The 23,549-nt window shown below is 43.7% G+C and overlaps 1 protein-coding gene across 1 annotated transcript in view; it reads left to right on the top strand.

The window, feature by feature from the left end:
* FMN2 (formin 2) overlaps positions 1-23,549 on the top strand; it is a 450,026-nt gene that overhangs the window by 147,266 nt on the left and 279,211 nt on the right. The window contains exon 6 of the mRNA XM_077289102.1: positions 15,858-16,002. Within this exon, the coding sequence (XP_077145217.1) occupies positions 15,858-16,002 (145 nt within the window). The remainder of the gene's footprint in view (positions 1-15,857; positions 16,003-23,549) is intronic.

Here is a 23,549-nt window from a genome sequence, read left to right on the forward strand (position 1 = left end):
GTACTATTGGGATCTATATAATGACAGCAGGCAGGTCCAATAACCTGACACATACCACCCTGTGCTGCTGTTAAGTAATCCAGTACTACAGTATGTTGATTAGTGACTATGATAAGTTGGTTTTGGACAGCAACAGTAGTATTAAGTATATCCAATATATCCCAAATTTGATCATCTAGATAGTCTGTGGCCCTAACCAATGTAATGTATCCCACATTTGTGTAATCATAGGGTAAATGAAAATAGAACTGACAATTTTATTGGCTATACCCATCTGTACTACTAATCTTTCATGATATTGGACAAACTTATTATTCAAGGATATTGGGGAATTTAGGCTGTCCCATGTGGTTACCAATAATAATATAGAAAATGCGAAAACCAAAACATTATGTCCCCTTATTTGCTACTAGTCTGTTTGACCAGCTTGCAGTGCGATGCGTAGATCAACGTCGGCCTTCCTTCCAGCTTTACTGACATAGGAGTGATACTGAGGACTTGGTAGGGACCGTCATACAAGGGTTCTAGTCCGTGTTTTCTGACATGGCTTTTCACGACCACAAAACCACCAGACTTTAAATTGTGACAAGTGTCGGTTTCTGCTGAATCTGGAAGGGAAGGAAAAAACTAAAACATAGATGTTAGCAAGATTTTTACTAAACTGAATAACATATTGAACAGTACGGTCAGTTTCTTCTGATAACTACTGAGACTGGAAATTTGCAACTGGGGGCCTAGCACCAAACAATATCTCATATGGGGACAGGCCATGTTTTGCCTTAGGGGTAGTACGAATGTGGTACAGTACAATGGGTAGGAGCTCTGGCCATGGAGCCGTAGTCTCCTGCATCATTTTGGTCAATTGTCCCTTCAGTGTGCCATTCAGCCTCTCAACTTTCCCACTAGATTGTGGATAGTACGGAGTATGGAGGGCTACAGTGGATCCAAGCATTATCAAAACCTGATACACATAAGAAGAAAAGGCCGGACCTTGATCACGTTCGACGACTTCTGGAACACCATATCTGCATATGACTTCCATCACCAGTTTCTTTGCTGTGGTTTCTGCAGTCATATTGGTAACGGAAAATGCTTCTGGCCAACTGGAGAACATGTCGACAACCACCAGACAATATTCATACCTTCCAGACTTAGGCAACGTGATGTGGTCCACCTGGAGCCTTTGGAAAGGATAGTTGGGCTTAGCAAGATGCTTCGGGGGTACACGTTGAAGTTGACCGGGATTGCAGGTCTGACAGATATTACATGCACGGTTGAGTGCTGTCAGGACTGTAGAAATACCTATAGCCCAGTAGAATTTTTGTACCAGGGCTAGGGCCTGTTTTTTTCCTCGATGTGTGGGCGGCCCATGTGCCCACATAGCAATAGCAGGGTATATCCGCTTAGGGAGACACACAAGTTGGTCCTTTTCCAGAGACCATGTCCATACGTGCTCCATCTGCCTTCCACTGCTTCACTTCTTCCTTTGGGGACATTCTCTGCATCGTCATTAAGCGGTCTCGCGGGGTCCGACAGAAAACCTCAGTCTGGCGTAGATCATCAGCTTCCTGTAGAGTCAGTGTTTCTTGTAACTGTTTACGCTGAGAGCGTGTGGTCACCATAGTTGGTATAGTCTGTTCAACGGGTAAAAGAGCAGCAGCTTTTGCTTGCATATCCACAAAGGCATTACCAACAGTGTGTGGACTTTTCCTAGGACCGTGCTCCTTAACTTTGATAATGGCCACCTGGGTAGGTAATTTGATTGAGTCCATGAGGGTTTTAACAGCTTCAGCATTCTTCACTGGAGTCCCAGCGGTGGTAATAAACCCTCGATTGGCCCATAGGGCTCCGAAATCATGAGCAATACCATATTCATACTGTGAGTCCGTGTATGTATTAGCCCGCCTGTCTTTGGCCAGAACACATGCAGTAGACAGAGCCTGAAGTTCTACTTCTTGTGCTGACAGTGAGGGAGGGAGGGCAGCTGCGTGCACTACAGTGTCTTCCGTAGTAACAGCGTATCCGGTGTGTAATCTGCCAAAATCATCAGCATATCTTAAACCGTCTTCCAGGGCATTGTAGAGAGGTTGCATTTTGCGGGATGCGTCCGGTATCCACTGACGAAAATAGGTAGATAGCCCAAGAAAACGCTGGAGTTCAGTCTCATCTTTCGGAAAAGGAAGGGAGCTGACGGCTATTTTTCTTTCTTTTGAGAGGTGTCTGGCACCCTGAAGGAGACAGTGACCCAAAAATATCACTTGACCAAGGCAGAACCGAAGTTTCGAGGCCGAAACCCGACAGTTCAGATCTGCCAAATACTTGAGAAGGCTAACAGTGGCAACTATGGCTTCCTGCTCTGTTCGTACACACAACAAAAGATCAGCCACATACTGAAACAGCGTAACATAGGGGTGTTCTAACTGCCAGGGTAAAAGACACTCGCCCATATTTTTTGCAAACTGATTGGGACTATTTTGGGCCCCTTGTGGCATAACTGTCCGCGTCAATTGTCATCCCTGATAAGTGAATGCAAACAGAACTGGCAATCTGGGTGTAATGGAATGCTGAAGAAGGCATTGGCAAGGTCGATGACTGTGAACCAAGCAGCATCCTGAGATATCTGGGACAAAAGAGTATGTGGATTAGGCACCGGAGTTTCCAGAACAGTAGCTGCATTAACTGCCCGTAGATCTTGTACCAGCCGGTACACAGGGGGTTGGCCGAGTGGGGGCTTTTCTTAACGGGAAACAAGGGCGTGTTACATGGGGAAACACAGGGTACCAGGGCACCATTATCGAATAACGTTTGTATTTGCCCCTTGAGACCCCGCTCCTGATCATGTTTCAAAGGGTATTGATAGACTTTGGGAAAAGGGGCACCAGGTTTGAGAAACACTTTTACTGGTTCTACAGGCATTATTGGGGGAGAATCTGGGTCTATCAGGACCATCATAACCGTAGGAAGGGCATGTAGGATACACATCTCATTATGTTCATCTGCATAGGGGTTATATAACGTAAGGACCATCTGACCATCATCTTGGAATTATATTCTGGAGCGGAACTGTGATAATAAATCTGCCCCCAGTAAATTTACCGGACATATAGAAGAGATTACGAACTGAGCAGTAACTTCAGGGAAAGGTCCCACAGGGATAGGTTTTATAAGAGTATATTTATTGGGTCTGCCATCTACTCCAATTAAAACAAGCTCTTGGTCTGAGAATTGAACAGGGATATCCGTAGGTACATCTGATGACCTGATTATAGAGTTGGCCGCCCCAGTGTCTACCATGAACCTAACAAGGGTGTCCCCAACAGGAAGCGTGACAGATGAGCATGCCCCAGATTTGGTGAAGGACATTGTGATGGCAGACTCTGGTTGGCCACCCCTTCAGTATGGGCGATTATCAGGATTTTGAGGCTGTCTGTAATTGGGGTATCCTCTGGGGTTCCCTGTATTCAGGTTGCGACTGGAAGGGGGAACTTGTGGGTAGCATCTGTCAGCAGGGGTGTGACAATCTCTCTGAAAGTGACCGGGCCGGCCACAGTGCCAACACTGTATCCTGTATCATGGGTCCACCTTTCTGTGAAATCACTGCAGCCAGTCCTCCAGCATAGTGGAGTTGATTATTTGCGGCATTTACTATGGCCCCAACATATTGTTTTGTGAGATCCCCTGTCCCTATCCTAAAGAGCACATCATGACGGTGGGGTCCAGGAATAACATTAGAATACATTTCCTGGAAATCTTCTATCTCCTCTGTATATCCTGTCTCTGACCGAGTGACTAAGGTAGGTGGGGGCAGATACTCATAACCACTAGCAATACTAGGCATAACAGGAGCTGGTGCTGGCGGTGGCCGATAATAGATACCGTCAGCGTTTAGCAAGGGAAAGGTGGGGACTACGACCCCGGATCTCCTCGCTCCATAATTGTAACAGACCTCTCTCTACTGAGAATTAGTAACTCCGCTTACATCACAAATCCACCCCGCAGGATCATAGGGTGGGGGCGAACTAAGTTTTGGCAACCCAGTATATATTGGTGCTTTGGAATTGAGGGGCACGGAACTTACAGTCGGGAGGATAGGCTTGATTTCCTGGGGAGGGACCATATCATCTAACAGGGAGCCCCCCTGTTTCAGATTATTATTTTTAATTATTTGTCTTTCTAACACATTACCCTCAATCACTTTCTCAATTCCTTCCTGCACCACAAAACATTCAGTTTTTTTGTCATAGTAATAGACAACTTTCATTTTTCAACGTGACAAAAACAATCAGAATTCACTTCCTCTGTTGATCCTCAATTTGCTATATGTCAACCACTCAACTTGAAGCACGTGAATCTTTTACCAATCTTTAAATCACACTGATAACCAAACAATCACTTGCAAGTTTCCTTCTAAAACTAGGCACTAGATTTCACTTTCAATTTACAATATTTCTTTGTACTTCAAAACAATATTGTCGCTTTAAACAAAACACAGATCTACCAGCGCGTACTACACCAAGAAAATACAGAGAAACTCAAGAGCGCAGCCACATGCCCCCTCCACACCAGAGACACAGCATAGATAAGAAAATCGCAACATTCCTCAGCACAGAAAGGAGAAAGCAATAGCGCAGCTGTTTGACCCCTCCCATCGGGTATCTCAGAAATCTCACACAGAAACGGAATACAGCAGTTCTCAGACTTAATTAATTTCTACAAAATCTTCATCACACAATTCACATGCCAGATTGAGAATATTTTCCCTGCATTCCTGACAGATTTCTTTCCCTGTCTTTGGGCTAACAATATCAAATTCATCACACAAATTCAAAGTCTTCTTCTTCTTCCACGGAAACTGATTCTCCTTTAGAGCTAAATATCCTTACTTAGTCGTGCATAGTACTAGAGCGGCCGTATAGTCTATTCCACTAGGGTTTACCTGTCCCCCGCTGGGAGAACCCAAAATTGCGGTACTCAGCGAAAGGAGGAGGGCATCTCAGACTTTCCCTCCGGACACCTCTGGATATATTTATATCAATATATACCTGAGTTACGCATCCTACCCAATCTTCGATCACCTCACCGCGCCTGATTCTAACAGTGATCAGGAATTCAGGATATTTTGACTGTAAAGAGAATTACATCACTGGTCAATCCGGGGTGTCCGTCCCTTATGAGGTACGGTTCGAGCACTGGGCTCCCAACGGAACTACACCTCTATATGATTCCACCCAAAAATCATCCCGCCTCCGGGGACAAACCTCAGATCCTCTTTGCAGCAACAAACACAGGAAAACCACACCAAACGGTCAGTCTGGACAGTATAACTGCCAACTTACCGTGGTTGTTGTGGGGGATGATCAGTCCCAATTTTCCAGTGCCTGCGTCCGGTCCGAGGGTCCTTTGTCTTGTTGTCCTCCGGGGGGCAGAGGCGTTCCTGCTTGGGGCCCCACGTTTCGGGGGCCAACTGTTGAGGGAGGATCTAAATTGATCCTTCACGGTTAACTCAGTGATTTCCAAATTAATCTACAAGGTGTTGCCGGCAACTGAAAATGACCAGACGGAGACGTGTGTCTCTGTTTGGGGGATCAAGCTGATCTCTCTGGCCCCCGTTTATTCTGCATGACTTTTCATAGTCATAGAAATTATACTTCAACCAATCAGCATAAGAACACGCTCACAGTTCTTAACCTATAAGAATACAGGAACAGTCTGTGCGTCAAAGTTTTGTAGAACAATACACCCTCAGTCTCATGTTCTATTTAGATTGCAACAATCAAGGTCTCATAACAGCTGTAAACTTTAGCCTACTAACAAAATTTATATAAAAACAACAAAATGGAGTCGAAAAGCACAAAATGGAGAATCTTTCTTAATTTCTTCCTTCACACTCCCAAGACTTACCACTCACTCTACGGAGACTGCCTCAACACCAGACCAACAGGATGTACAACATGCCCTCCAGGAACTGAGTAAGTGATACATTCCTCAGATACACTTTACCAGTAACCGGCTTGAATTTCTTGTACATCACATGTCCAGTAATTTAGATCTGTAGCGCCATTGTTATTTGTTTTTTTTAACTTTTTGATGATATTCTAATTTAGTGAGAAGTACTTGTATTTTAGGCCATTATATGAATGTACACCCTAGATATTTACTAGAAATTTCATGAGTTCTTTTGATTCTGTTTACGTGTATTCTAGATATCTTTAGATCTAAGATATACATGGACAGGATCAATGTGGAAAGGGTTAATACTGTCAACTAATGGTGATCGTGCGTTCTGAGAGTTGAATACAGTGAATTCAAAGTATGGTTACCAGATCACTTATGGCGCTTGCGAATGATATAATTTCTATTTCCTGATTCGATTTCTGTTGAGTTAATATTTTAATGCCTTTTATGGAGAGTTAAGAAATCTACCAGTACTTGGATGCCACGCCAATATAGTATATGGCAAGTGCATTTCATCTATCCTTATTCTGTTACATCATTGGATGATATATCATGTTATATAATGTCACATGAATAGACAATCTATTCTCCTGTGAAAAAGCACTTTTTGACCAATAAAACAGCGCCATGTCAGAAAAAGGGGTGTTTTCTCTGTCTTAATGCATCATATAGAATGCAGTAAAATCAAACAATACTTTAATGCCACTTCACTATAATTGGTCAAGACTCAAGAGGGTGTCTGTTTTGTTCATGAAATAATGTTGTGCCTTGTGGCGCGGCGCCACATCATTGGACTGTTACTTCTTTCGTCAGCAAGTGCATGCTAATCATTAAGAGAGATCTACTTTAGTATAATGGGCGTTTCGGTAGTTTGCTGTGCTCCTTCGTCATCTTTGGATGTTGGTTGGGGGATCCTACTATTGGTGAGTTAGTGATCTGACGTATAGAGTTCCCTAGCAACAACAAGGTGATCATATAAATTTAATAGCTTTTTATGTGATTATTTGATCATAGTCTATATATACATGGGTCATGTCTGTCTGGAGAATCATTCACACTAATGTCCTATCACCTGATACATGTTGGAGGGCCATATGTTGTGTGGATTATTTATTTTATACACCCATAGCTTACTTTATCAATGACTTGATGATACACCTGGGTGATATATCTATATACTAGCTCAAGCAATACACATGCTCCTTAGAGATTGATTTAATATCTATGTTGGCAAATATAGGTCTTTTAACCTACTCGTCCCATTGAGAATTTGTGTGTTTTAAATAATGGTTTTAGTAAATCAGAATAACAGCTAAGTTTTAATAGCCTAGTAGTGAGGAGTTTATATCTGTTGCGCCATTGTACATTTAGGATTATTTTTATATTCTAAATCCATACCCCCCATGTTAAATTGTCTCCATACGCCTAATTTCCATGTTTTAAATATATACTAGAAGTGAATACAGCACATGCATAAATGTATATCAGCAATGAATTTGCCATATATAAAAATATATTCCAGTAGTGAATATAAGGCACACACATATGTAAACTAGCAGTAAATAAACAGCATAGATGTGGCTAATGCATATTTTAATCATTTTATTTGTTTTTAAGCAGTTCAAGAAATCAAAATATGATCAATGGAGATGTAAATCCAAAGCTACCAATCATCCCAGATTCGGTGGGTCTGTCCAGATTTGAGGGCTCATTCCCGCCACATCAGGGATTTTTTCCTGTCTTCAATTACTCACCTCTCTACTAGGAGGTCAGGGCCGCATTTCTCTGCTCAGTGCATAAATTATATTATATTATTCAGTCCCTCATCTGTATTCAGGTCTCCCCAGACTAACTCACGTCTCCATGCTGTAGCTCTGTCTATGAGCCACAGCCCAATGACAAACATAGGGGAATTTGATAATGTTGCCCTGTATTGCAGGCAGTGAACCCAAAAGCAGATTAGACTATTATACAAAGGCATATATTGTATATAACAATTGTGACAAGGTCACTGGCAATGTAAGTGAAGGGAGATATACAGCTCTCGCAAAAATTAAAAGACCACTGCAAAATTTTCAGTTTGTCTGCTTTTTCTCTTTATAGGTATATTTTTGAGTGAAATGTAAATTGTTATTTTATTCTACAAACTACTGACAACATGTCTCTGAAGTTCCAAGCATTAAATTTTGTATCACTCCTGGTCTCCTGGTACAAAAATGTAAGCAGTTCTTCTTTGTTTGATGGCTTGTGACTAACCATCTTCCTCTTGATTATATTCCAGAGGTTTTCAATGGGGTTCAGATCTGGAGATTGGGCTGGCCATGACAGGGATTTGATGTGGTAGTCCTTCATCCACACCTTGATTGACCTAGCTGTGTGGCATGGCGCATTGTCCTGCTGAAAAAAAAAACAGTCTTCAGAGTTGGGAAATATTGCCTGAGCAGAAGGAATCAACTGTTTTTCCAGGCTAACTGTGTATGCGGCTTGATTCATATGTCCTTCACAAAGATTAACCTGCCCAATTCCAGCCTTGGTGAAGCATCCCCAGATCATCACCGATCCTCCACCAAATTTCACAGTGGGTGCAAGACACTGTGGCTTGTACAACTCTCCAGGTCTCCGTCTAACCATTAGATGACCAGATGTTGGGCAAAGCTGAAAATTAGACTCATCAGAGAAGATTACCTTACTCCAGTCCTCCATGGTCCAATCCTTATGGTCCAATCCTTATGGTCTTTGGCAAACTTTAGCCTGGCTCTACTTTGCTTCTCATTGATGAAAGGCTTTTTTTTCTAGCTTTACATGATTGAGTCCTGGCCCTAGGAGCCTGTTGCGAACTGTTCTTGCCATGCACTTCACCCCAGCTGCCATTTGCCATTCCTTTTGTAGGTCACTTGATGTCATCCTGCAATTGCTGAGTGACATTCGAATAAGATGACGATCATCCCAGTCAGTGGAGAGTTGTTTTCGCCCTCTGCTGGTCTGTAGATTTGTTGTCCCCATTGTCTGCTGCTTGACCTTGTTGTAATGGACTGCCATCTTAGAAATTTTAAGGATGGAAGCAACATGACGCTCACTGTGTCCCTCTGCTAGTAAAGTAAGAATTAAACCCATCTTTTCCTCACTCAAGACTTTTCTTTTCAACTCCTTTGGCATGGTTAAAAGTTATTTTTTCAGTCCTATTACTTATGGGATATTACTAGCACTTGTTTTGCCATCCAGCTTGTCCTATTGCAAGAGGATTGTGAACACCACAGCAGTGTTTTTTATACTTTCCTTCCTTAAATAAGATTTGGTTCAGATGATCACCCAATCAGAAGCACATTAAGTAGAATGAGGTGTACTCTGGTTGAAATTCAACTGACACTGGAATGGAATGGCTGTCAGACATCTAGAGAAGCTGATTTTTATAAGACTGTGCAGTGGCTTCTTAATTTTTGCCATAGCTGTATGTATATATATATATATATATATATATATATATATATACACAATGCCTACAAGTAGTATTCAACCCCCTGCAGATTTAGCAGGTTTAATAAGATGCAAATAAGTTAGAGCCTTCAAACTTCAAACAAGAGCAGGATTTATTAACAGATGCATAAATCTTACAAACCAAAAAGTTTTGTTGCTCAGCTAAATTTTTATAAATTTTAAACATAAAAGTGTGAGTCAATTATTATTCAACCCCTAGGTTTAATATTTTGTGGAATAACCTTTGTTTGCAATTACAGTTAATAATCGTCTTTTATAAGACCTGATCAGGTCGGCACAGGTCTCTGGAGTTATCTTGGCCCACACCTCCATGCAGATCTTCTCCAAGTTATCTAGGTTCTTTGGGTGTCTCATGTGGACTTTAATCTTGAGCTCCTTCCACAAGTTTTCAATTGGGTTAAGGTCAGGAGACTGACTAGGCCACTGCAACACCTTGATTTTTTGCCTCTTGAACCAGGCCTTGGTTTTCTTGGCTGTGTGCTTTGGGTCGTTGTCTTGTTGGAAGATGAAATGACGACCCATCTTAAGATCCTTGATGGAGGAGCGGAGGTTCTTGGCCAAAATCTCCAGGTAGGCCGTGCTATCCATCTTCCCATGGATGCGGACCAGATGGCCAGGCCCCTTGGCTGAGAAACAGCCCCACAGCATGATGCTGCCACCACCATGCTTGACTGTAGGGATGGTATTCTTGGGGTCGTATGCAGTGCCATCCAGTCTCCAAACGTCACGTGTGTGGTTGGCACCAAAGATCTCGATCTTGGTCTCATCAGACCAGAGAACCTTGAACCAGTCAGTCTCAGAGTCCTCCAAGTGATCATGAGCAAACTGTAGACGAGCCTTGACATGACGCTTTGAAAGTAAAGGTACCTTACGGGCTCGTCTGGAACGGAGACCATTGCGGTGGAGTACGTTACTTATGGTATTGACTGAAACCAATGTTCCCACTGCCATGAGATCTTCCCGGAGCTCCTTCCTTGTTGTCCTTGGGTTAGCCTTGACTCTTCGGACAAGCCTGGCCTCGGCACGGGAGGAAACTTTCCAAGGCTGTCCAGGCCGTGGAAGGCTAACAGTAGTTCCATAAGCCTTCCACTTCCGGATTATGCTCCCAACAGTGGAGACAGGTAGGCCCAACTCCTTGGAAAGGGTTTTGTACCCCTTGCCAGCCTTGTGACCCTCCACGATCTTGTCTCTGATGGCCTTGGAATGCTCCTTTGTCTTTCCCATGTTGACCATGTATGAGTGCTGTTCACAAGTTTGGGGAGGCTCTTAGTCAGAAAAGGCTGGAAAAAGAGATAATTAATCCAAACATGTGAAGCTCATTGTTCTTTGTGCCTGAACTACTTCTTAATACTTTAGGGGAACCAAACAGAATTCTGGTGGGTTGAGGGGTTGAATAATAAATGACCCTCTGAAAAAACTTTTCACAATTTAAAAAAAAAACAAAACAAAGAAATAACATTCTTTTTTGCTGCAGTGCATTTCACACTTCCAGGCTGATCTACAGTCCAAATGTCACAATGCCAAGTTAATTCCAAATGTGTAAACCTGCTAAATCTGCAGGGGGTTGAATACTACTTGTAGGCACTATATATATATATATATATATATATATATATATATATATATATACAGTGGGGCAAAAAAGTATTTAGTCAGTCAGCAATAGTGCAAGTTCCACCACTTAAAAAGATGAGAGGCGTCTGTAATTTACATCATAGGTAGACCTCAACTATGGGAGACAAACTGAGGAAAAAAAAATCCAGAAAATCACATTGTCTGTTTTTTTATCATTTTATTTGCATATTATGGTGGAAAAAAAGTATTTGGTCAGAATCAAAATTTCATCTCAATACTTTGTAATATATCCTTTGTTGGCAATGACAGAGGTCAAACGTTTTCTGTAAGTCTTCACAAGGTTGCCACACACTGTTGTTGGTATGTTGGCCCATTCCTCCATGCAGATCTCCTCTAGAGCAGTGATGTTTTTGGCTTTTCGCTTGGCAACACGGACTTTCAACTCCCTCCAAAGGTTTTCTATAGGGTTGAGATCTGGAGACTGGCTAGGCCACTCCAGGACCTTGAAATGCTTCTTACGAAGCCACTCCTTCGTTGCCCTGGCGGTGTGCTTTGGATCATTGTCATGTTGAAAGACCCAGCCACGTTTCATCTTCAATGCCCTTGCTGATGGAAGGAGGTTTGCACTCAAAATCTCACGATACATGGTCCCATTCATTCTTTCATGTACCCGGATCAGTCGTCCTGGCCCCTTTGCAGAGAAACAGCCCCAAAGCATGATGTTTCCACCACCATGCTTTACTGTAGGTATGGTGTTTGATGGATGCAACTCAGTATTCTTTTTCCTCCAAACACGACAAGTTGTGTTTCTACCAAACAGTTCCAGTTTGGTTTCATCAGACCATAGGACATTCTCCCAAAACTCCTCTGGATCATCCAAATGCTCTCTAGCAAATTTCAGACGGGCCCGGACATGTACTGGCTTAAGCAGTGGGACACGTCTGGCACTGCAGGATCTGAGTCCATGGTGGCGTAGTGTGTTACTTATGGTCGGCCTTGTTACATTGGTCCCAGCTCTCTGCAGTTCATTCACGAGGTCCCCCCACGTGGTTCTGGGATTTTTGCTCACCGTTCTTGTGATCATTCTGACCCCACGGGGTGGGATTTTGCGTGGAGCCCCAGATCGAGGGAGATTATCAGTGGTCTTGAATGTCTTCCATTTTCTAATTATTGCTCCCACTGTTGATTTCTTCACTCCAAGCTGGTTGGCTATTGCAGATTCAGTCTTCCCAGCCTGGTGCAGGGCTACAATTTTGTTTCTGGTGTCCTTTGACAGCTCTTTGGTCTTCACCATAGTGGAGTTTGGAGTCAGACTGTTTGAGGGTGTGCACAGGTGTCTTTTTATACTGATAACAAGTTTAAACAGGTGCCATTACTACAGGTAATGAGTGGAGGAAAGAGGAGACTCTTAAAGAAGAAGTTACAGGTCTGTGAGAGCCAGAAATCTTGATTGTTTGTTTCTGACCAAATACTTATTTTCCACCATAATATGCAAATAAAATGATAAAAAAACAGACAATGTGATTTTCTGGATTTTTTTTTCTCAGTTTGTCTCCCATAGTTGAGGTCTACCTATGATGTAAATTACAGACGCCTCTCATCTTTTTAAGTGGTGGAACTTGCACTATTGCTGACTGACTAAATACTTTTTTGCCCCACTGTATATATATATATATATATATATATACTGTATATTTAACAGTTCCTATGCATATAATTATATAATTTCATTGTATTTGCATAGTCAGTGCATTGAGACTTACGTGTACTTGGTGGAAGTCCTTAGATGCACTTTGTGGTAGGCTTAGCATCCTTCCCTTGGCTATATTGTATTACTCTAAAATCTACGTACTGTTGATGGTTGGTATAAATGTATCTGTCATGTATATGTTGTCAGACAACTTTTATCAAACATTTAGATATCTACTTTTTGTAACGGACTGGGTTGTGGAACCACTGTGCCAGAGCCCAAGGAAGGCCTGGAGTGGTGTGACTAGGAGCCTCACCCAATCTGACTTTTGATACACAGCAGCATACAATGCCAAGATCTGAGGAGAGATAAGGGAGGTGGTTCAGGTGCTACTCCAGGACTAGCAGCTGACCCAATAGGAACAGGTAGCTGGGACGGTCCGAAAGAATGTCCAATAGATTCATGCAGGCGGACTAAGAACACGAGTATCACAGGTGCAGCCGAGACCGGCTGGTGAGAAGAAGGGCACTGGCAGGTGCAGGCTTGATCGGTTGACAGACAGGCAGGTGTGCACAGTTTATAGTCAGGCTGGTGGGAATGGCTGATAGATAGGCAGGCAGGCACAGCTGATATACAGGCAGGCTTGGCTAATTGCCTGCTGTGACCTGAGAACTGAAAAGGATGTTTAGGAACACACTTACAACATTGTACAGGCACCTTCCACCTGGTGGAGGTGCCTTACATAATGAGTGCTTCCTATCCATTGGCTGGGGACACTTTAGGATGACGAGCACTGTCCCTTTATGAGGCTGGGATCACGTGCGTGCCCTAAGCACCGTGTCCGGGAATATGCAGGCAGTGCGTAGACTCTGGTCAACCTCTGGAGGATGGGGAGAGGGTGCAGATGAGTAATTTGGTGTCTCTGCTGGGGGAGGAAAGCGGAAAGCAGAGATGCTGAGGACTGTGCAAGAACAGTAGAAGGGGTAGAGGGAGATGCCTGGTGAGAACGTTGGCGCCTAAGCCAGGGAAGAGGATGCAGAGGCGCTGGCGTTACATTTTATATTTAAAGAGGTTGATCACTCTTTATTGATTTACAAATGGTTCCAGTTGTGTAGAAATGCAAGGATCGCAGGATGCAGTAATGGGCAGGAGGCAAAGCAAGGGTTAACAAGTATAACAGTTTTATTGTAACAGGGGAATACTCCACACAGGGAGGAAAAGGATTAAACAAGGGATTAACAGTATAAATAGCAAAAGGATATGGTGAGTAGAACAACAACAGTACAGATCATGGCGATTCCGATGAAATTCACTGCTCAGTCCATAAAGTGAATAGCGCCGACAATGGTGTCCTTTACAACGGGGATCGGTAAACAACAATACAACGTCTTCTGGCGGCAGTGGTCGATCTCCAGTACCTTCCATTACCCCTATTCCATATACTGCAGTGGCTGATAAGGGTACAGGCCACAGTCCTGTAAGAGCCCAATATGGCTCTGCAACTCAGGTCACAAGTCTTAGGGCAATTATTAGCTGGCAACGTCAGGGTGTAGGTAACGGTCACGCACCCAGTCTCTTTCAGGCGACACATGCGCGGTACTCACGGGCCTGATGTATCTGGCAACTTGCTTTATGGTGGTCACCGGGCACACACTGCATGTCTCTCCCTCTCTGGTTCCCGCTGTTGGTGGCGGGAGACGTTGGACGCTGACCTGAGCGACGCTGGTGCTCCCAGGATGGAGCACTCCTCTCTCTGGCTTCTACAGTACGCCTGGCCCTTCTCTCTGCTCTGGGTGCACGGCTCTGCAATAGACAGGGAACGCTCTCTAGGCGGCCCGTCACAGCGCTGGTACTCTCTGGTGGGGGCAGGGGGAGCAGAGCGTGCCTGTCACCGCTCTGCACTTCGTTGGCGCCCAACTCCTCTGCAGCATGCGCTTTCTGCTTTTATCCCCCCACTGCTGTGCGCTCTTTCCTCCCATCTCTTCCCGCCCTCCTGGGTCTGCAGGAAGGTTCGCCTCTCTAGTGCTTCCCCCAGGGGGAAGGTCTGGCTCACTCAGGCTTCCCCCAAGGAACAGGGAATGCAGCCTCAAAAGTTCCAGCCCCGGCAAGCAGGTACCCACGGTGCGGTTGTCCCTACAGTTGTACTGGTTGTACTGCTGTATAAGACCCTTTCTGATCTCCTCTCTTCCTCTACCACAGCCAGTTAATGGCCACAGTTGTCACTCATTTATAAATGTCGGTGAAATTGTTTACTTATTTACACATTATGAAATAAACTTTGCTATTAAGCATTGCTCCAAGTAGTTTTTTCCCATTTTATAGGGCACACTGAACTTCAATTTTATGTATTATTTTTTCTTTTTTATGCATAATGTTTAGATAGTTTGTCTGTTTAAAATAAAGTTGAAACTCTAATGTTTCATATTTGTAGCTTACATTTATCTGTCCAAGCCTGGGACAACCCCTTCTCGATCTGAATGTTTAGCACTGACAAAATAAAAACACTTATACTCACCTTCCATGCCATTGCTGTTCCAGTGATGTTGGCACTCGCGGACCAAGGGATCACATGTGATTGTTATCAATAGTGAGCCGTGCGGCCAAATCAGCACTGCCATAACTGTCCCCGCTTTTTGACGTATTGAGCATCAAGAGGAAGCCTGGACTGCTGCGGCTCTCTGGCTTCCTCTTGATGTTTGATTTCTGCAAAATCTGTGCCAGCGACACCATCGCTGATTGGGCAGCACACACAGGGCAGGGCACACTCGTCATAACAACTGTACATGAGCCACAGGAACTCGAGTACTGACATAGCTGAAACGGTGCTGGCACCGGAGGTAAGTATACCCGTTTGTATTTTGTCGGCACCAAACATTCAGAACAAGAAGTGCTTGTCCTAATAGTCGATATCCCCTTTAAGACTTTCAAAGTATAGTGCACTGCAAACATATATATTCAAACATCCAAATCCATTACCAGTCACTTTCTGAACTGATCTGTGTCTGTAATTCTGATCTGTGACAATAACTGGTTCAGATTTTGTCTAACTGTACTACAGGATATGATGTAGAGCTTAATTTTAGGGTAATTTGTCTACTTGAAATATTGTCTGACCGTAAACGTTTTTTATGTTTCATCTTAGAGATTTGAGCAGCCCTCTCATTTGGGAAGTCGTCAGTGAGCCAAACGTAGATGTCCATGAGCTTGAAAGTCTGTTTTCCAAAACTGCAGTAAAGGAAAAAAAGAAACCTATTTCTGACACTATAACCAAGACAAAATCTAAACAGGTAAGTCGTTACATTCTTTAATTATTATAATACTTTGATTAGCTCCTATTTTGTCAGTAGCTGATCTGAAAATTGCATAATTATCACTTCCATGATAAATATTACTAATTGGAAATATAATTATTAAATCAATAATGAAATAGTGAAGAAGTATGAAAATATGTACTAAAAATACGAGGTACCAAATTATATTAGGGTATGTTCACAATCACATCTTTTTTTTCAACTCGTCAGTGGCTCATGTCTGAATTCCTGAAACGCTATTAGGATGTTTGCGCTGAAAGCACCAATGACTTTAATGTATCCAGTTGGATGAACACGTAAGATGGGCTGCAATGCTGGAGTAAACCAGTTCTTCAGAAACGATGATGATTCTACGTTTTTATTCACAACTCTTTTAATACGCCAAATCGGTATCTTTATCAAGTGCAAAAGAGAAAAAAATAAATAAATACTGAGCAAAAATAATGTCTGACAGCAAAAAGTGACAATAGTGGTGTTGAGACAGCATGAAGCTTCGGTACCATGTAGATGCATAGAAATTAAATGTGGGATCATACCATTCCCAAGCAAAATCCAAGTTATAGAAGGTGTCTTCAAAATCCATTAATGATCAACTTGCTTTATTATGGCATAGCAAATACAGAAACCACTGCAATGCTTTGACCCCTAGTACAGGTCTGGGTCTTTCTCCATCGAATACAGTGGTGCACAGCCCTATATAAATTCCCTGCAACCAATCAGAACAGCTTTACATATCCAACAGTGAATACAATTCTTATAGGAAACTTGTCATAAAACATTATACCGTATATAAGCCGTGTATACCGTGTATAGGCAGACCCAAGAATAAGACGAAGCAGCTAATTTTTGCCACAAAAACATGCATTGTCCTCTCATCCCCATCCTGGTATTGTCTCAAATTTTCTCTTCTCTGTGGGCATGTGGTAGTTCTTATTGGCTCCTCATTCCCATCCTTGTCTACATGGCTCCTCATTCCCATCCTTGTCTGCATGGCTCCTCATTCCCATCCTTGTCTGCATGGCTCCTCATTCCCATCCTTGTCTGCATGGTTCATTATTCCCATCCTTGTCTGCAGGGCTCCTTATTCCCATTCTTGTCTACATGGCTCCTTATTCCCATCCTTGTCTACATGGCTCCTTATTCCCATCCTTGTCTGCATGGCTCCTTATTCCCATCCTTGTTTGCATGGCTCCTTATCCCTATCCTTGTCTGCAGGGCTCCTTATTCCCATCCTTGTATGCATGGCACCTTATTCCCATCATTGTCTACATGACTCCTTATTTCCATCCTTGTCTGCATGGCTCCTTATTCCCATCCTTGTCTGCATGGCTCCTTATTCCCATCCTTGTTTGCATGGCTCCTTATCCCTATCCTTGTCTGCAGGGCTCCTTATTCCCATCCTTGTATGCGTGGCTCCTTATCCCCATCCTTGTATGCGTGGCTCCTTATTCCCATCCTTGTATACATGGTTCCTCATCCCTATCCTTGCATGCGTGGCCCCATGAGAAAAGCATAAAAAAAATTCTACTTACCTTCTCTGAGCATCTCGTTCTGGTGCCAGCAGCTCCTGCCGCCAAAGTGATGACGTGTCCCCGCTGATTAAGGGAATGAATATTCACCTCTCTCCATGCCTATGGGAGTGGAGAGAGGTGAATATTTATTACCTTAATGAGCAGGCACTCATGACAGGCCGGCAGCTGCTGTAAGCCGGAGACTGCGGCTGTAACTGTGCGCATTATAAGAGAAATTAATATTCATTGCCAGTGCAGTGAATATTCATTTCTCCTTAGCAGCGGGCACAGGCTTTAGCCGCCGCCGCCGACTCCTGCTTCCTGCCTCCTGTCACCCTCTGCTCTGCCGCTCTCCCTCCCCTGCCATCTTCTGGGACAATGACTCATGTATAAGTCAAGGGGGGTGTTTTCAGCACAAAATAATGTGCGGAAATGCTCAGCTTATACACGAGTATATACGGTAATTGCATTATCAGTACACCATAACTATATAAGCTCAAGGCCAAGTGAGTTTGAGTAAAAACTCTATTTAAGCAATACAGAAAAACATAATGGTAGAAATCAGTCAATGAACATGCTTGGGGAAAGTATCCCTGATTGGTTAAGACAGCAGTGCTAGCTACTATATCATTGAGGCTCTCCAGCTGTTATGGACTGGCCTGAGTTGTAGTGATATTGCATCCACCAGGGGCAGCACCGGCAGGTAGCATCGTCAGGATATAGCCAGAGGTTGGTACACGGAGCAGCAGTGTATTTTTTTGGATAAGCAGGGACGTAGTCAGGATATAGCCAGAGGCCGGTACACGGTGCAAGCAGTAGGATCTTGAGGATAAGCAGGTAATGTAGTCAGCATATAGCCATAGGTCAGTACACAGAGCAGCAGTAGAATCTTGAGAATAAGCAGCAGGTGAGAAGAAGCCAGACTAAAAGCTGGGAGCTCAATAATCTCAAGTTACTCAAGTTTTCCGAGCATGCTCGGGTGTTCTCCAAGTATCTTGGGCGTGCGTGTAGATTATGTTTGTGTTCCCGCAGCCGCATGATTTGCAGCTATTAGACAGCCTAAATACATGCAGGGATTGCCTGTTTGTTAGGGATTCCCCACATGTATTCAGGCTGTCTTGCAGCCGCAAATCATGCAGCTGCGGGGACTCAAACATAATATATGAGCACACCCAAGATACTCGGAGAACACCCGAGCATGCTCGGAAAACTCGAGTAACGAGTACACTCACTCATCACTAGTTCTTACTGAATGGTTTGAGCGAGGATACATGGAATAAAGGATGTATTTTGAGGCTGTTCAGAAGATTTAAATGGAAAGCAACTGGGTTAATTTGTCTAGAAATTTCAAAAGGTCCTGTGAATTTTTGATCCAATTTAGAAGACAATACGTTCCTTTTTACATTGTTGGTTGAATATGTGAGATAGCGATCACTAATGGGTTGGGGAATACTCCCTTGGCAACGGGATAAATGCACATGGGCACGGTTTTTAACACAAAATAGTTTATCCGGTTTATTTAGGTATCATAAACCGCAACCACGAACAGTTCATTACATCACTTCATATCCGGCTTCATCTCACAGACACTAAACATGCTGGACCTTACTTTGTCCAGTTGCCATGGGTGACCGCATGCCGCACAGTTCATCAATGTCCATTGAACACAACAAGCATCAACAGTCTGTTCTACTGGCAGATACTCTCTGCCGTTATAATAGCCCCCTTTCCGGGTGTTACCTTTCGGGGGCTCCTGCTCCACATGCTGACCTCCTGTCAGTCCCCTGCTAACAAGGGCACTCCAGACAGTCCAGACCCTATAAAAGTCAGTAGCTCCCCAACGCAGTGCCTTCACAGACTCTGCACATTCGGCCTTACCGTGCACTCTTCAGGACGTCTGTCCCCACCTAGGGCCGTCCAACACACAGGCCAGTGTGTGTGCTGTTCAGGACATCCGTCCCCACTTGGGACCGTCCAACACACAGGCCTCTCTGTGCACTCTTTAGGATGTCTGTCCCCAGCTGGGATCATCCAACACACAGGCCACTCAGTGCCAAAGCCCCTCCACGTGATATTCAGGGAGCTATCACTCCCAACACATAGGCTTCCAGGACCTTGCATATGGACCATACAGATCCAAACACTCTCCAGCATGTAACCACACCATGGTCACATTATAAACCTGTAACCCCACCCCTGGGTGGGAGGTGTGTGTGGTTAGTCAGACCCACCCAGCCCTCTGACTAACCCTGCAAGCCTCCCTTTAAAGCTACACAAATGCTTGTGGAACTACAGGTCCCAGAACAACCTTACTTCAGGCTTACAGTGCAGAGTATCTTCCTCTGCGACACATGCCGGATGTTGTCTCATCACCAAAGTTATGCATGTGACTGCCATGCATTCCTATGGCCTCAAGATGCCTCGTGCGTATTCTGAGGAGACCATGCAGCGCCCCCTACCTGTAACAGGGGTCACTAGATCACATATCCCCCTCTGTTCAATCCTGTGGGGTTGAACATTTGTCACACACCAGGGGGCTCGAGACCGGGTACCTACATCACCTTGCCCTACCAGTCGAGAGGGCCCTCTCAGTTGGGTTTGATCATCCCTCATCATCATACCTTTGTTAGGCCTTCCCTGCCCCCAGTAGTCAGTATGTAAGTTTTGAGTTTTAGCTTTCAAGTCACCGTCTGTCTATGTCATCAGACCCTTTTTAGACGCCACATTTTTCCAGTGTGCCACTTTACACAACCTTTCTCTCCATGGCCGCCACCCACAGTTGGTGCGGTCATGAGACCCACTTACAGTCAAGCCTGCTGTATGGTCTGGGTCTGAGTCTGGCCCATCTACCACTTGACAGGGGCTACTGTCCAGGTCTCTCAGCCTCGTACTGGGAATAGAACTGCCACTTGCAGATTCTTGGCCTCCTAGTCTTGCTGAGCGTCTTTGGCTGTCAGCCATTCCATTATTTGGAGGGCCCCTTCTGTTCCCTTTTCCTTGGGTTGAAGGCGGCCGCCATCTTCCATCAATTGGGTGCAGCAGTCCTGTAAGGCGCAGTCTTTCAAGCCTTAACTGCTTTATCTCCCTTAGATACGCCACATGGTACTCCAGCAGAGTCTGTACCTAGAATGAACAGTGGTACCATACCCTTTTCTCTGGGTATCTGGTATTCATGGTCACCAGGAATTCTTAACTTCACCACTCCAGACTTATTCATCACCTCTTGAATCTCATCTCTGCCTTGCTAAGTACCGCTGTGCTATATTCCTTGCGTAACACATGTTGATCGAGGACCCACTTCTCTACGGACTGGCGAGAGTCTGGAGGGGCATAACTAAACAAACTTGGGCCACAGGTGGACAACAGGTGCTACTCCAGTACAGATCCGGGTATCGCTGCAGTTGACGCTAAGGGTCAGGACAGTAGACACAGACTCGGAGTCCAAGGTGGGTCCGGATACTTATAGAATGGATAGTAGTGCTAATGTATCCTCTTGGATAAAGGGAGCCTGGTGACACTCATCCATGTGTCAGTACTCTGCGGGGAAAAATGGGGTCACCCAGATACATGGGGAACTCCAGGAATAATCCAATAGAGGAGTTTATCCTTTTCACCCTATGTAGGGAGATTAAACATGTAGGGGGAGTAGTTCCTTGTGGGCTATTTGGGAAGACTTTCCCCTATTCTGTTCCCTATGGGAGAGCCAACCTCCTCAAGATAAAGGTCTCTCCCTGTGAACTATTATATGGCAGTCATATGGCGTGATAGAGCATGTTGCGAGTATGTAGGACCGGATCGTGGCTGTAATGTCTATCATAAAGGAACATATTCTAGATGCCCAAACAGCTCAGAGCCAAGGGTACAATAGTCTTGTCCTTTAAAAAAAAGAGGATTGAGTATTGGTTTTGGTTCCCACCACAAAAAGAAAGTTCATGACCAAGTGGCAAGGGCCATATGAAGTAAGAGAAAAAGTCTGAGAGGAGTATTACAGGCTTTATCAGCCCGGGAAGAGGAAACCCGAGCAAATATACCATGTAAATCTATTAAAGGCTTGGAAAGAAGGAGACTGTATTGTTACAGATGATAGTCTGGTCATATCTTCTTTGGACCCTTCGACACTAGCTCGGAAATGAGGTAAAGATAAATGACACTCTCTTGAAGCAGCAGAGATGGGAGGCTTGGAAGTGTAAATGTTTTTACTCATGTTACTATTATCAATGTTATTTATGAGACCTGTGATTTGGCTATATGTATTATATTTTGGTTTTCATTGATGTGATTTCATACATCTACAACAGCATAATTGAGAATTTGCAGCACTGTCACTTTACATAGAGATTAATTTTATTACTATGCTCTCCGTGATTACACTATATCTGTGGTGCTACACCACATTTTTCTTGCACCCGATCTCTGCTTTAAACAAATCTATTACTGATACTTTTTTATTATATACTACCTTTTATTTATATAATTATTAATTAAAGCTTTCTTTGTATTCTACTTTGGATTATTTACTCCTTTTATTTTGTATGCATCCTTGATAGGAGTATCCATGGCTATTGCCTGTTACAGTCCTGATATGTAGGCTTAGGACTGTCTCTAGTATTTAGCATTATGATTTCTGTTTTGATGATCTTGTATTATATTGTTTGAAATAGTAGAGCCTTATTGTGCTATTACATACAGACAGAAAGACAGGAACCCTAAACCCAAATTGGGGACATATAGATGTATTTAATATATGCTCCAATATATTTCCCAGCAAATACAGTAAATGGACATTGCAAATCACAGGGTGAAAGAAGACTAGCTAAAATAGAAAAAACTAAAAAAAAAAAACACATAACATAAGAAATCCTGTCTAATGACAAATGCACTTTTAGCAGGATGCGTCTGGTCTCCACTGATAAAAACAAGGGGCCCCACAGGTGCAAACTAATGATAAAAACTGCCACCCCCACACTAGCCAGACATTGGGGGGGTTGGCTGCCTAGTAGAAAATATGCATATTGATATACAGGGGTTGGACAAAAAAATGGAAACACCTAAAGTTTTGGCAACATAATCTTCGAACATGTGATAAACATGCAAACCGTGACATATGGTAATGTTTTGTAATTGATTATTTATGTTATGTGATATGTGTATGTAAATTAACTGTTTGTTTTGCATAATTATAAGAACATTGATGGGAACCTGACACCAATGGCAGACCTCTCCGATTTTCAAAGAGGCCAAATTGTTGGTGCTCGTATGGCAGGCGCTAGTGTAACAGAAAGTGCCCGAATGCTTGGCGTGTCAAGAGGTACTGTCTCCAAAGTAATGACTGCGTTTGAAAGACAAGGAAAAACGTCCTCAGCAAAGCACAGGTCCAGCCGAAAGTCATAGTTGACTGAGAGAGACCGTCGGACTCTAAAGCAAATTGTGAGAGAGGATCGCAAGACCACGGCTCCGAAAATCACTGCTGAGCTCAATGAACACCTACAGAACCCATTTTCCACGAAAACTGTTCTTCGGAGCTGCACAAATCTGGATTCCGCGGAAGAGCTGCAATTAGAAAACCGCTGCTCTCAATGACAAATGTTTCCAAGCGTTTAGAGTGGTGTAGAAACCTCCAGAATTGGTCCCTCGAGCAGTGGAAACATGTGATATTCTCAGATGAATCATCGTTTTCCCTATTTCCGACCTCTGGCCGAGTGTACGTTTGGAGACAGCCGAAAGAAGCATTCCATCCAGATTGCCTTCTCCCAACCGTAAAACATGGTGGAGGTTCTGTGATGATCTGAGGTGCTATTTCCTGGAGATCCGCCGGCCCAATGATATCCCTTCATGGAAGAATTAACAGCCGAGATTATTTAGGCATTTTGGGCGACCAAGTGCATCCAGTGGTTCAAGCACTGTTCCCGGAGGAGAACACCATCTTTCAGGATGATAATGCACCAATTCATACAGCTAGAATCTTTAAAGCATGGCACGAGGAACATTCTAATGAAGTTGAGCATCTCATGT

Source organism: Ranitomeya variabilis, chromosome 2 (assembly GCF_051348905.1).
Source record: "Ranitomeya variabilis isolate aRanVar5 chromosome 2, aRanVar5.hap1, whole genome shotgun sequence".
Classification (NCBI taxonomy): domain Eukaryota; kingdom Metazoa; phylum Chordata; class Amphibia; order Anura; family Dendrobatidae; genus Ranitomeya; species Ranitomeya variabilis.